A 14,231-nucleotide genomic window follows, 5' to 3' on the forward strand; every position below is an offset into this window, starting at 1 on the left:
CTGTCATCTGATTAGCAGATGGATGTAAATTATCACTGAGTACACTTAATGGAAAATGAGCTTGCAGATTAGACAAACATAGGCGTTGGGCCCACAACTATATGCTAAGAACTATAAATGTGGAAGTTGCAGCTGGCTGTTCTTGCATTTTGATGGGTCCTTAACAACTGTATCCTCAGAAAGTGCTCATTTAGGCTAAGGGTTCCCTGGTTGGGGGAAGGACAGGGGGGAAAAGAAAGGGGACCCTCAGGAGGCATCTAGATGAGAAGTTATAAACTGAAAGAGAGGCTAAGTCAACCCCTCCCGTCCTGAACGCATGTGAATGTCTACTCAGGAGACAGATTGTCACTTTGCATCCCTAGTCCTGCCGATCCCACGACAATCATGCCGCCTAGACAGAGATTATTCATGAGTATGCACCGTGTCAGAAAGTGAACACACTACATTATTGGGAAATTTCAGTTTGGGTAAAACTAAAAACTGGGGCTCTTTGTTCTTTTCCTTTGTGGAAGGAAAAAGGAGTGAAATATATGAAGAAAATTCTTGAGTCTCCATGTCCCAAAGCAAGACATTTAAAATTTGCAGCTGCTTACAACCTTGGAAGAGCTTATTACGAAGGAAGAGGTGTTCGCCGGTCAGTAGAGGAAGCTGAAAGGTAATCTCCCTGAGAACAAGACTCGGTTTCGGTGGGATGCTGGCACAACGAATAACTTTATCTTACTCTTTCTTTTTTCAGACTCTGGCTTTTTGCTGCAGACAATGGAAACCCAAAAGCTAGTGTGAAGGCTCAAAGTACCTTAGGGTTGTACTACTCAACCAAAGAACCTAAAGAGTTGGAAAAGGTAACATGTCCCCTTTTTAATTTCTTTCTTAAATGCTGGCATTCTGTTTGAGAGGTCACCGTTTCGATTTAGGGAGGATGGTGCTGAGAAGGAAGTGTGTCCTCGAGTGTCTTTTACTTTTTTTGACATGTAAGGACTTTACATTTTAGAATCTTACAGTTCACACTATTTTGCCAACCAGTAGGCTCCTCCTTGACTGTGACTGTGCGCCACAGGGCGTTCCTGAGGGCTGGTTTGGGGGAAGCAGACCACCAGCCCTTTCTTCTCCATCCCCCTTGTAGCCAAGTGGGCCTACCATTTACATCTGCACGGAATCATTGTCCTTCTCACTCGTCTCTAACTGTTACTATGCCTGGCTTAGATGGGAGGATGTTTTGTAGACGGAGCCCTGGTAGCGCTGAGGGTAGACACTGGGCTGCTCATTGCAAACGCACTAGTCACTCCGCGGGAGAGAGGCGGCGCTCTGTCCCCATCAAGAGTCACTGTTTGGGACTCTGGTGGCACCTCTACGAAAGACTGTGATGGCATCATAGAGAAGTAGCTGGAGAGCCTTGCAATTAAGGTTCCAATCATTCAAGTGTGAATAAATTAATGATATAATGTGACCTGAGGGAGTAATAAACAAAGTAAGTAAACTATACTATACATAAATTTAAACATTCAATTCATTTACGATTTTTATGGACATTAGTTTTTTTCGTCATGTGTGCTTTGGCAACATTTCTTAGGAGAACAGGCTGGGTGGGATGCCACTGGTGGACCCGGGGTTAGTGGCAGACTTGTTAGAGGCACAACTCACACCACACTTGGGTCCCAGGCAGTCACTGCAAAGAACTTCTGAACTCACCTTCAGGGCTTTCAAGTATGAAGCCAGTGTGCTTGATGAGGACGATTTTTACCCTCCACGCCTGTCTCTTTTATCCTGACGGCTGCCACCTGCACCCCACCGCCCGCGCTTCTCTGACCTCTGTGCCTCCCTGGAAGCCTGGCTGAAAGCGTTCTGGTCATTTAGTTCCGATTTCCTATCTTTGTGACTCTTACTCTGGAAATCAGATCTGCTTCAGGGGGCAACTGATGCTCTGCCAGGCACTTGCCAGTGGGTGGGGTGTCCAGACTGAGGGCACCTGCTGTGGAGAGAGGAGGAGGCTTGCCCTAGCACTCATTTTTACGTCAGTGGCTTCGGTGCTACCCTAAAATACACGGGAGGGGCTAGAACTCTTTCCTAGAGATGAGTACCTTCCAATTGGAGATGATATTTCCTTCCCAATATCCCCTTACTTCCATGGTTTTGCAAACAACAAATATAATGATGAGACTGTGTTTTTCCTTAGGCATTTTACTGGCATTCGGAAGCATGTGGCAATGGAAATTTGGAATCCCAAGGTGCACTTGGTCTCATGTACTTTTATGGGCAAGGCATCCACCAGGATATGGACGCTGCCCTGCAATGCTTAAAGGAAGCGGCGCAACGTGGGAACGTCTATGCTCAAGGGAATCTAGTGGAGTACTACTATAAGAAGAAATTTTTCACAAAGTGTGTTACATTTTCCAAAAGGTCAGTAAGTGATAGGAAGGTATTTTCAAGAACTTTCATTATCTATCAAATCTCTTTGGGGAGACTTTCTGCAGTGGTAGAAATGTGGTGAGTGAAAATAAGGAACTAGACTGTCATATTTTATTTAAATAGTCACCTGTAGCTACTGGTATCAGACTATATAACACAACTATACGCCACCTGCCTTCAGGACTCCAGTGCGTCCAGCTCTGTATATCGGCAATTTTCTTAGTTTTTTAGAGCACCTATTTCTTTTTGTCGGGAACCACGATTGCAGCAGTGTTATAAAAACAACATATCTGAAGTATCTAACATAACTTGACACAGCAAACATGTCCACTAACCTTTTAATGGCTTCTTATGCTCTCCACCCACAGCCTCTGTCACTGCAAGTGAGCATAACTTGACAGAGACCCTCACATTAGGAGGGCAAAAAGCCCGACACTGAGGTCACACGAAAGGACCCTTTTCTCTGATCCCTTAAAGATCCAGGTGCTTGTCGGCGCGAGCCGTTGGATCTGAAGCAGACAATGGCTGATGTCTTGTTATTTCGGTTTACCATCTGACAGGATTGCTGATTATGATGAGGTTCACGACATTCCCATGATCGCCAAGGTCACAGACTGTCTCCCGGAATTCATCATCAGAGGCATGGCCATGGCAGCTTTCTACCATGCACGGTGTCTTCAGCTTGGTTTGGGTGTCAGCAAGGATGAAGCAAAAGCTAGCCACTATTATTCCAAAGTAAGCTCAGAATAACGACCCACCTTGAACTTCCTGAGCATTCAGAGGAGATGTGACTGATGTCTGTTCCTACCTGATTGCTGTGTAGACAGTGTTGCTCTACAGAGAGGCTGCTGGATTTGCAGATGAGGTGCAGACAATTCTGTCAGATTCTTGTTAGCATAATTAAGCTTCGATGGGAAAAGCCCTACTTTGGTGTAAATTATTCCCTTCCATTCTGGTACTATCAGCAGCCAACGCCCAGCACCCTCACAAGCCTTTTAAGCTTCATGGTTACATGTTCTTACCCCTGGAAAATGTGTGAGCCTATATGCTCCTTTTGGTTGGTAAGGAAATATGGGTCCAAAGCCAGTTTTTCATGCATGGCGCCTGCCATCCTTGAGGCTGCCACTGAATTTCAGAGACTCAGTTAAAGTAACTCTTTGCACATTTGAATCCATATGATCAGTTTATATTTAGATCCTGAATGGAATTTACATCTGAAATAAGGCAAGAGCTTGGGGGGTAACTAGAATAAATCATCATGAATACTGACTGCAAGTAAATTAAAAACAAAACAGCCCAAAAGATTTGGGGACATGCCATCTATTCGGTTCAAATTAGAATTACAGCACGATAAAAAATTTAAAAATATAGAACACAAATTGTTCAGCTTGAGTAGGGGGTACTACAAGAAACTATTTTCCAGGTTCCTTGCCTGGTGGTGCCATCAATAAGCACTGGTCTTCAAACCCACTTGGGAGAAACATGAGGCTGTCTGCTCCCATGAAGATTCACAGTTTCCAACAAGAAACTGTTGGAAATCATGTAAAGAGTTGAAGTGTGGCAGGATACAAAACTCAAGTACTTGTGTACTAAGGAAGAAAGCTCTGAAAAGGAAATCAAGAAAACAGTACCATTTACAATAGCCACCCCAAAGAGGAAATTCTGAGGAATAAACTTTAGAAGACAAATGAAAGACTTGTACAAAGAACACTATAAAACACTACTATAAGAAACCAAAAAAGACCTATATAAATAAAATAATGCTCCATGCTCATGGATTGGAAGGATGGCCATTGTGAAAATGTCAGCACTACCCAAAGGAATCTAGAAATATACCGTAATCCGATCCAGATCCCAGCATTATTCTTTAAGGAAATGGAAAAACTATTTATCAACCTGTAGAGAACGAAGAACTAGATTCAGGATCAGCAACTTAAGAACTCACTGCCACTGAGTTGATACCTACTGATAGCAACTCTCCAGCAGTGGGTGGAACTGCCCCTGTGGAGTTTCCCCAGACTGTAACCTCTTAAGGGAGTAGCTTTCTTCTGAGGACCAGTTGGTGGTTTTGAGCTGCCGACCTTGCAGACTGTGGCCCCATCGCCTGACCACTAAGCCACCAGGGTTCCAGGATAAGCAAAGCACTACTTAAAAAGAAGAATAAAGTAAGAGCCTCTCACTTCCTGACTTCAAGGTCTGTCATTACATAGCCACACCAGTCAAAACAGCCTGGTCTGGAACAACAACATCTATGAAGACCAATGTAACAGAATAGAGAACCCAGAAATAAATCCATCCACCTATAGAAAACTGATCTTAGACAAAGGCCTGAAATACATTAATTGGGGAAGAAACAGTCTCTTCAACAAATGGTGCTGGAGAAATCGTGTATCTATTTATGGAAGAATGAAACAGAATCCACCCCCCACTCCAGATACAAAAATGAATTCAAGATGGATTAAAGATCTAAATTTAAATCTTGAAATAACGCTATCAGTAAGAAGACAGTGATAAACTTTGGGGCCCTAATACAAAGAGTACACATACGATCTAACATTGAAAAAAGAAAACAGCAGAAGACAAAATAGATAACTGGAACTTTAAAATATACAGTTATGTGCATCAAGAGACTTCATCAGAGAGTCAAGAGACACCTCCCCCTCCAGACTGGGGGCAAAAAATTGACAACAAACACATTGGACAAAGGATTAATTTCAAAAATCTATAGAGAATTAAAACATCTCAATAAGGACTAACAAATGAACCAGTTGAAATGGGCAGAGGGCATTAAGAGACAGTTCACCGAAGAAGACTCCCAGGCAACCAATAAACTTATGAAGAAATGCTGGTGAGCCATTGCTAGCCATTCATGAGATTCATATCAAAACAATGAGGAGATAGATACTTCCTAACAACGGCATTGATAACAAAGTACAGAACCAAACAACAGAATGTAACAGATGCCGGCGAGGTGTAGAGACTGGCACCATTGTACACTGCGAGTGAGACTGTAAAAATGTGTAACCACTGTGGAAATCGGTATGGAGCTTCTGCAAACAATCGAGAGAAATACCAGGACATTCTTGGTATATATCACACAGAAATAAGGAACACAGCATGTTCACATCACACCAGATGATACGCACCCATGTTCCTCGCAGCACTATTTACAATAACGAGATGGGAAAATCCCTCAGTGGATTGGTACATACACACAATGGAATACTATGCACCGCTAAAGATTGAGGATGAAATGATGAAGCACCTCAAGGCAAGGATGGACTTGGAGAACATTATACTCCATCACCTAAAGATAAACATTGTTTAAGAGACCGCTATTATAATGGAAAAACCAAGACAAAGGCTTTCATACCAAAAGAAAGAAACTCGATAGTTAGTGGGGAAGGGGCTCTGGTGAAGCAGGCTGCGGTGGGTGGGTGTAAATTTAGGTGAAGGAGAGCACAAGAGAGTGTAAGTACAGGAGAAATCAAGTGGGAAGTTTGAGAAGTAGTTTGCAGTGTTGACTACAAAATGGATTATCTAAAATGTAAACGCCCACCTAATTCGTAATAAAAAGTAAAAAAAAAATTGAAACTCAGAAACCCTATATGGGGTTGCTCTGAGTCAGAATGGTTCAATGGTTCAGTGGGGCCTTGTCGTTGTTGGCTTACATCTCCCTGGATTAGTGGCAACGATCTGCACATGTCTGCAGAGCAAAGTCACTTGGGATCTTATACAAATTCCAAAGCCCAGGGCTTATTTCAGAGTAATTAAACGATAAAGGAAGACAATGTGCTAGCAAGTTTGAGACTCACTGAAGTATTTGTTTGAAATGAAGATTTCCAGAGGATCAGATCCATATTAATATATAAATATAAGAACACAGCACACTGCCCAGTATAACTGACTTTTGAAATATTTAACATCACTTCATTCTAGACTATGGATAATAAAACTCAAAACCAGTCACCGCCTCAAGTCCATTCTGACTGACAGCGACCCTACAGGACAGGCAGGACTGCGCCTGTGAGTTCCTCGGACTGTAACTCTTCACAGGAGGAGAAAGCCTTGTCTTTCTCCCAAAGGATAGAACAGTTGTCTTCATTTTTTTAAACCCGTTAATCTCTGGATTAGGTCAATTTTCAAACCGATTTCAGGATCTTCAGTCTTAGTTCCTTGTAAAAGAAATACAAGCCAAGATAAGTCTGGGTCAAAAAATATTCTTAAACCTGGTACGTGCTCAACTGAAGAAGGCAGAAAAACTGAAAATGTAAGGTTAGCACCATTATACCTATGATGGGTGAAAATGTCCCCATTACTCTTCAAGGATAAGACTGTGTGCACGACACTTTATTATAGCCATTTAGTTTTATGACAGTGATAACACAGAGACCATTTAGAGATGGCAAGCCAATGAAGGGGCTGGAATTCACACACTATGAGAAACCCAAATTTTATTTAGAGGAAACGGAGGTCTTGATTGATGGTGGTTTTCAAAGGACGGGAAGACTATGCCACAGCCAAGCAACTGTTTGGGAGGGAGCAGGACAGAGGTAAGGGCAGAGCGGGACAGAAAGCAGGAAGGTGGTGAGATGGTGATGCTGAGAGCTGAAGACCCATGGCTGGCCTTGGCCCTGCCACAGTCAGGCTGGTAACACTGCCACCTCCTCCAGCTCCTCAGGGCTCTTTGAGAACACACTGCCCTTCTCAGAGAGTGGACTAGGACTCCTCGATAACGCTCCAGCACAGGAAGGACAATGGCTGCCTTAACAGAAGGAAGACCCTTCTAAGACAATTGTTCAGGAAACAAAACCATTTCCCCTTTTAAGGTGGTGACTTCCTGCCACTGGAAGCAACCAAGCAGAATTTTAGTGACCAACTGTCATGGTACTAGAGGGGCAATTTCTGTACAGAGTAGGATTTGTAGAAGACAGCTTCCGATATTTCTTCCAAAACCTTAAAACAAAAAACCAAAACTCGCTGGCATCGAGTCCATGCTGACTCATAGGGACTATGACAGAGTAGAACCACCCAGGTGGGTTTCCAAGACTGTAATGCGTTCAGGGAGTAGAAAGCCTCGTCTTCTTCCCCTTGGAGCACTGGTGACTTTGAACACTGCACCACCAGGGCTCCTTTCCCAAATCCTAAAATATTAAATTCTGCATCTTGTGGTAGTTTACTTGTGGTAGTTACACAATTTCATGTCAACTTGATAAAAGAATGAAAGGGTGAAGTCTAGTCCGTCAATCGGTCACAGCCTGATGATCACTCCGTGTGGACGTGGCCTTCTCATGAGGATTCTGGGAACTTCCTCTCTTCCACCCTGGAGGCGGGGAACACACTCTCCGTGCTACACATTGCTGTTGACCAGCCGCATGGAGCCACGCTCGTGGCAGCTAGAGCCCTCGAGATGCATCCACTGCCATTGGCCCCACAGGACTTTCCAACCACCTGCCTGTGATCTTCCTGCATTCTGCATCATTGCTTGTGCTGTGTGAGTCTGAAGAGGAATTAATTCATGGGCTAATATCGGACTGATGGGCTAATATCAAACTTATGGACTTGATCTGGACTGGGCTGTTTTTTTTATATGTATAATTCTGAATATAAAGTTCTCCCTCACATATGAGTGTCAATGAATTTGTTTCTCTAGTCAACCTGGTCCAACACATTATTCTGCCAAATCACTCCCATTGATTCATTCCAACTCACAGTGACCCTAACTCTTTACAGAAGCAGACAGCCTCACTTTTCTCCCATGGAATGCCTGGCTGGTTCTGTACCACCAACCTTGTGGTTAGCAGCTCAACACCTACCCTGCAGCACCACAAAGGCTCCTTAGTTTTTACTCTAGTCATAATACAAACTCACTTTACCATATAAATAAGGTAATTGGAGATGCTCCTATGTGTATAATGAAATCAAAACAAGTTTGTGGCCATGTGTTAATGCTTTCCATTTTACTTATGTTAATAATCCATCATCATGAAGGCTATGTAAATTAATTATTTTTAATCTGGCCACTGTTTAAACTTTACCTCCTTCCAATGATAGCATGGTTATTTTGCATAGGCTGCTAAATTTGAATTTTCCCTTATTTTTTCCTAGGAAAGCAAAAGTGTATCTTAAGATGTTTGCATGAAATTCTCTGTACTTTGCTAATCTTTAAAAAAGGAAAAGTAAATCCCCCAAATTTAGAGTGCATCTAAACAATGCATCTTTTTCTCTTTGACTTTAAGGCTTGTCATCTGAATCCTGCATTGGCAGATGAACTTCACTGTTTAGTTATCCATCAAAGGATTTAGACCACAGTAGATGTCAATAGCCACCATCAATCCTAACACCATAAAACGTGTGTATTTTCATCGTTGCCGAGTTTGGGTATTGTAGTCTGCATCTACAATGACAATATCCTGGGTGTTTTACTGACCACACGTTGCCTTTGTTCTTCTATCTGTATGCTGTCATTTTTACAACTTGAAACTTAGCCACAGGGATCAACCTGCTGAGACAATACTTAGAGCTTCAATCCTTTGAGCCCATATATCGGCACAGAACAAATCAAGTATTAGAAAGCATTTCATAGAGCAAGTGGCTTTATCCTTTCTTAAGCATAGAGTGTGCAAAAGCCTTAGGGCAGTTTTAGCACTAATAACATCAAAAAGTATACTTGCTAGAGAGTTACAAAAGATACCATTTGAAGCTTAAATTTTTTAATTTTCTTGACTCATTTGGCTTTGTGAATTTTACATTAAGAATATTAAGTGACTGAGACAAAATTAAACAATAATCAAAGGTTTGGATGGCCCACTTATGCCTACCCTCGAAGGTCTTAGTATAATGAGTAAAAAAAATTGCTATATTTTTGGCAAATAGTCATGATATGCCGAACAAGATGCTTGTGTTTCAACCTATTTTTACAATTTTAAGTCCTAAAATTTAAAACCTAAAGTTGTATTCCAAAACACATGAAAAAAACCTCACTTAAATCTTCTACTAATAATTATTGTAATTAGTAAATACAGGAAAAATTAATTAGCAAGAGACTTCCCTTTTATTAGTGACATGTTTGAAGGCAAAATTTGGCAGAATAGTAGGATCCATATGCACAAGCTTTTGTAGGGATGCATATGTGTGAAGCAAGCAAATACGTTGAAAATGGTGTTTTACCATTGGCTAATAGAATTCCCTTATGCTCCACAGGGATGATGTACAATATTTTCTATTATGAAAATGATAACGATGTGTCTAAAGTGAACTAGAGACATATATACGCCCCCAATCCATCTGCATGTGGATGAGTCTACAATGAATCCTCTCTGCTCACAGTCAGGGGTGTGGATAGCCTTGCTATCACACAAAGAGCACTGTAGAGCGATTATGGCAGATGTACTTAGGTTAAAATGTAACACCTTACTATTTTATCTCCTTTAGAACCCATTTTAAAGTTATTTCAGTTTTAATATTTTCTGCTTCTTGATTGAAGTTTTTCTGGTTTGTTATTGTTTCTTGTTTATTTCTCATTGTTTTATATGTTTTTCTAAATATGAAATCCAGGATAGGTAAATCTATATAGACAGCCACTGGATTAATAACTGTGGGGTTAAGGGTAAGAGGGAACCCCACAAAACATCACAGGTTTGGTAGGCGCAATTGTACAGCGATAATAAGTAGAGATTATAGTAAAGTCATAGAGAGCATGAGAGCTAAAGGATAGAGTCAAGTAATGGAGTCAGACGCAATTCATGGTAGCATATCTCACCTCCGCCCGGCTTGATGGTCCTCGTGGAGGGGGCTTAGCTGTTAGAGAAGAAGCCGCTGCTTTGTCCTCCTTAGTCACCTTCTGGCCACCCTCTCCAGCCAGCCACCCTCTCGAGTACCAGGGAGCCTCGATATTTATTGCTAACCACGCATCATAGAGTTATACATCACATAAAGGGCTATACAATTCATTCTAGAACAAGTTTGATCACTCTAATGTCTCACATAATAAAACAGACAATTACTATTCTGGGAGGCATGCAAGTTCCCTGATAGTGGACAATAACCTGAGTCACCAGGAGGGATATTAACATAGGCAATACAATCAATAGGAGAGGAATCACCTAGGGGTGTGTCCACATTGGTTGTGGAATAGACTGTGGTGTCTGCTTGATCTAGACAGCTGATAATGGCTGACTAACCTTGGTCACCCTTGGGCGGGTTTGACCTCTCTGGTAAGTCTGCAAGTGAATAGACCACCATTATCCTTATCAGAAGGGAGTGGGTCTTATTCAGGGTGAGTCAGACTAATAGTCTAGCCACTACAGATGGCCAATGTTAAGGAGAATAACCTCTGACCTACTTTCGCTGCCTATTGTACGGTTACGCTTAAGCAGCTAAGTCTGGTACATATTTTGGGGAGACAACTTAAGAGAAATCCTTCTGTTCCCCACAAATAACTACTTATCAGCACAGCAGAGAAGGTTGGGAGGAAATGGGGAGCTAACAACGAGTACAAGAAAGATGAGTACAATATTTGGATATTGTGGTGATAATTGTCTAACTCTTCTTAATATGATTTAACTATTAAATTGCATGATAGGTAGATTATATAGCAATAAAAATTTTTTTAAAGAAAGAAAATGTTATGTTTTAAAAATGCCTTAGTGAAACCTTTGTTGCAGCTTCTTTGCAAACATGCAAATGTGGCTTTATTTTATAAATTAAAATTATACTTTCTGAAAGTAGATAAAAATCAAGAACTATCTGATCCAACTGTTGGGAAAATGCAAGTAATTAGAATGTGCCACCAACTAAAACTACTGGTTGGCAGAGAGTGAATGCTCTTGCTCTGTCTGCATTACTCTGATGCCTTTATATCTTGATGTCCCTGTAAAAGGAAGGAACTTCAACAGATTTAGGTCTGTATGATGTCCTCAAATGTGCTTCTCTCTTAAATCTCTTAAGAAGTATAAATGTAAAGCATCCTCGAAAACTAGTCTGAGAAAATGGAAACATAGGAATATGCTATATATGATAATATGCCACACCGAAGAATCTTCAAGGAGTCTCTGGGTGGTGCAAATGTTTAAGTGCTTGGCTGGCAGTTCAAATCCATCCAGAGGTGCTGTGGAGGAAAAACTTTGCACCCTATCTCTGAAAGATCCCAGCCATTCAAGTCTCGTGGAACGCACAGTTCTTCCACACAAGGGCTACATGAGTTGGGATCAACTCTATAGCAAGTGGCTTGGGGTTTTGGGGTTTAAATGTCTTCAGGAAATCTGACACAGAATTATAAAATCTAGTTTACCATAGTTACAATACAGCAGGGTGCGTCTGGCACAGGGGAGCCCACATAAATTTCCACCACTGCAGATCACAGGATGCACCTTCATCCTGTGAGGGGAGTCGGTCATGTCTTTAAACTCAAGAGAGATGGAGGCTTCCAGATCCTGACATAAATTCCTTAAACTTCTGTGTAGTATAAAATTAAAATGGTATGGAGGAGTGGGGTGCCAGCCCCACCCGCTACTAGAACTCACTGGTTCAGTAATACTACTTCTGGGTTCAGTAATGCACAATTGTACAGTTGAAATATATAAGTATTATATTAAAGTCATCGAGAGCGTGAGAGATATTACAATAATGCAGTCAGACACATTACATAGTAGCATTGCTCACCTCAGCCCAGCTTGGTGGTCCACGTGGAGAGAGGGGAAAGGGCAGGAGGGCAAGGGAACAAGGGATAGAGGACTGGAGAGGAGAGGGGGAAGAGGGGAGTGACCAGGGAGTGAGCAGCAAGGAGCGAGTCTCTCGCTGACCCATGCCTTTATCCCTTTTGGGGGCATGCCAGCCCACTAATTACAGGTAGAGACATAGGTCACAGGGAGGGGCTGCACTATAGGTTACACAGCAATGAGAAGGGGTGGTCTAGGGACATACACGCAATAGGAAGAGGAGGGACAGAGCCGGTTTGGCCTGTTTCTGGCGTTTCTGGCCCAACTGATAGAGACCAATATCAGTAGGATATGAACTCCGCCCACAGGAGCCTGTCCATTGTCCCCAGCAGCAGGGAGCAGGCCCACCCCTGTGGTGGGATGAAACAGCAGTCTGGCAGCAAGGATCTGACTGACCTTCCCCCACACTTCTGCATAATTCCTTTTAGCTGTTATCTCAGGGAAAACAGAATCTATCATAAATAGTGAGGAGTCCAAAAGTTATCTCATTTGCAGTATCAAACTGACAGCAGTTGATTTTAGAGGGTAGAAATACAGATTAGGTAGATATTTCCAGTAACTGTGTTATGAGGTTTTTGGGCTTAGCAACTTCATGTTGCTTCCCTTTCCTGAATGAATTTAGACAGTCCTTTCTACATTCCTATGAAGGAAAATTCTTTTGAAAAAATTGTTTAATTGGCATATACTTCACACATCATACAAATGAATCATTCAATCACATTAAGAGTTGTGCGATCATCACCACAATCAATTTCAGAACATTTTCTTCTAGTACTTGTTGTTAGCTCCCTCTTTCCCCCCAACTAACCCTGCCATGTCCCTAAGCAATTGTCAATCTACTCACTGTCTGTATAGATTTACCTATCCTGGATTCCATACACAGAAAATCATACAAAACACAAACAGGAAAGAGATAAACAAACACAACCCAACAAAAATGGCTAAACAAAACAGAAAAATCTCAATTGAAAAGAAAACAGAAAATATAAAACACTGAAACAACTTTAAAATGGGTAAAAAGGGAGATTACATGATTAGGTATTACATTTTCATCTAAGTACATCTGCCATAATCGACTTTACAATGCTCTTTGTCTGAGAGCAAAGCTATTCACATCCATGGACTGTAAATCACCGGCATGAGGCTTGTCAAATACCTTAGCTTTAAAAAGAGGATCAAGAACTGTAACTAGAAGACTTTTAGAAATAAACTTGTTTTACCAATTTTTAATCATGTATCTTTCAGCACTTACGTTTCACGTCAAAAATCAGGCAAGTATGCTCTATCAATACTATAACCATGTCGCTTTTAATGTGTTGGTCTTTCTTTCTTCATGGACTCCAAGCTGTTTTTGCGTATTCCTCCCCTGGCCCCACTATGCCTAAGGGTTAGAGCAAACAGAACCAAACAAGAGCTCCACCTTTGGACTCACGCAAACCCGTGTGTTTCAGAAGAGCACCTTCCAGTTAGCAGCCCCACGTAACCAATTATGCCACCCAGGACTCGTAGAGGTCAAAGAAGGCACGGTGCTTTGTTATCACTGCTTAAAGAAGGTGAACCTGAGAAACTGAATCCATGAGAAAACAGAACCAATGAGAAAACGCAATCTGTCCCTTGGATTTCATCTAATACCCCTTCTACTTCCGAAGACCTGACGATATATAATAAAGTCTCCAGTCTCCCTACAGTAAGTCCCTCTTGTTTCCCCATCTCACCCTTGTCCATCCTTTCAAGTCAGCTCACATTCAAGTGCTAATCTGACTCTTCAGTCATTAGGAATCATTTATTTTTTCATATATTTTTACTGTTTCTGGGCAGGGGCAGCAAGCTGTATGTAGTCTTCCTCACAGCAACGTGTGTGTACAGTGCCTTTGACAAAGAACTGTCTGACGTGTTTCAACCTCTTTTTTGAGCAACCAGCACCCTAACCCTCCTGCCCGCCAGTCTGTCATCCTGTGCTGGTTTGTGCACTGCTGTGAGAGGAGAAGCGATGCCACCAGTATTCCATCTATCGGCAGGGGCACCCACTGTGGCAGACACGTTACAGTGGGGCTCCCAACTAAGAAAGACTAATAAAAGGCCTGGCAGTCTACTTCAAAAAAATCA

General features: G+C 41.9%; 1 protein-coding gene across 3 annotated transcripts in view; it reads left to right on the forward strand.

Annotated features, from left to right (window-relative positions):
- LOC101646405 (LRP2 binding protein) overlaps positions 1-14,231 on the forward strand; it is a 42,436-nt gene that overhangs the window by 24,566 nt on the left and 3,639 nt on the right. For 2 of the 3 annotated variants that reach the window (XM_045286602.1, XM_004696468.2), the window contains 5 exons: positions 513-655; positions 737-842; positions 2,174-2,397; positions 2,967-3,141; positions 8,646-8,758. In XM_045286602.1, the coding sequence (XP_045142537.1) occupies positions 513-655; positions 737-842; positions 2,174-2,397; positions 2,967-3,141; positions 8,646-8,711 (714 nt within the window). In that variant the 3' untranslated portion in view covers positions 8,712-8,758. Of the gene's footprint in view, positions 1-512; positions 656-736; positions 843-2,173; positions 2,398-2,966; positions 3,142-8,645; positions 9,735-14,231 lie in introns of those variants that run through there. The other variant, XM_045286603.1, reaches the window with a different exon arrangement.

The sequence above is a fragment of the Echinops telfairi genome, unplaced genomic scaffold (genome assembly GCF_000313985.2).
Source record: "Echinops telfairi isolate 266 unplaced genomic scaffold, ASM31398v2 ScPeMD7_9;HRSCAF=40, whole genome shotgun sequence".
NCBI lineage: Eukaryota > Metazoa > Chordata > Mammalia > Afrosoricida > Tenrecidae > Echinops > Echinops telfairi.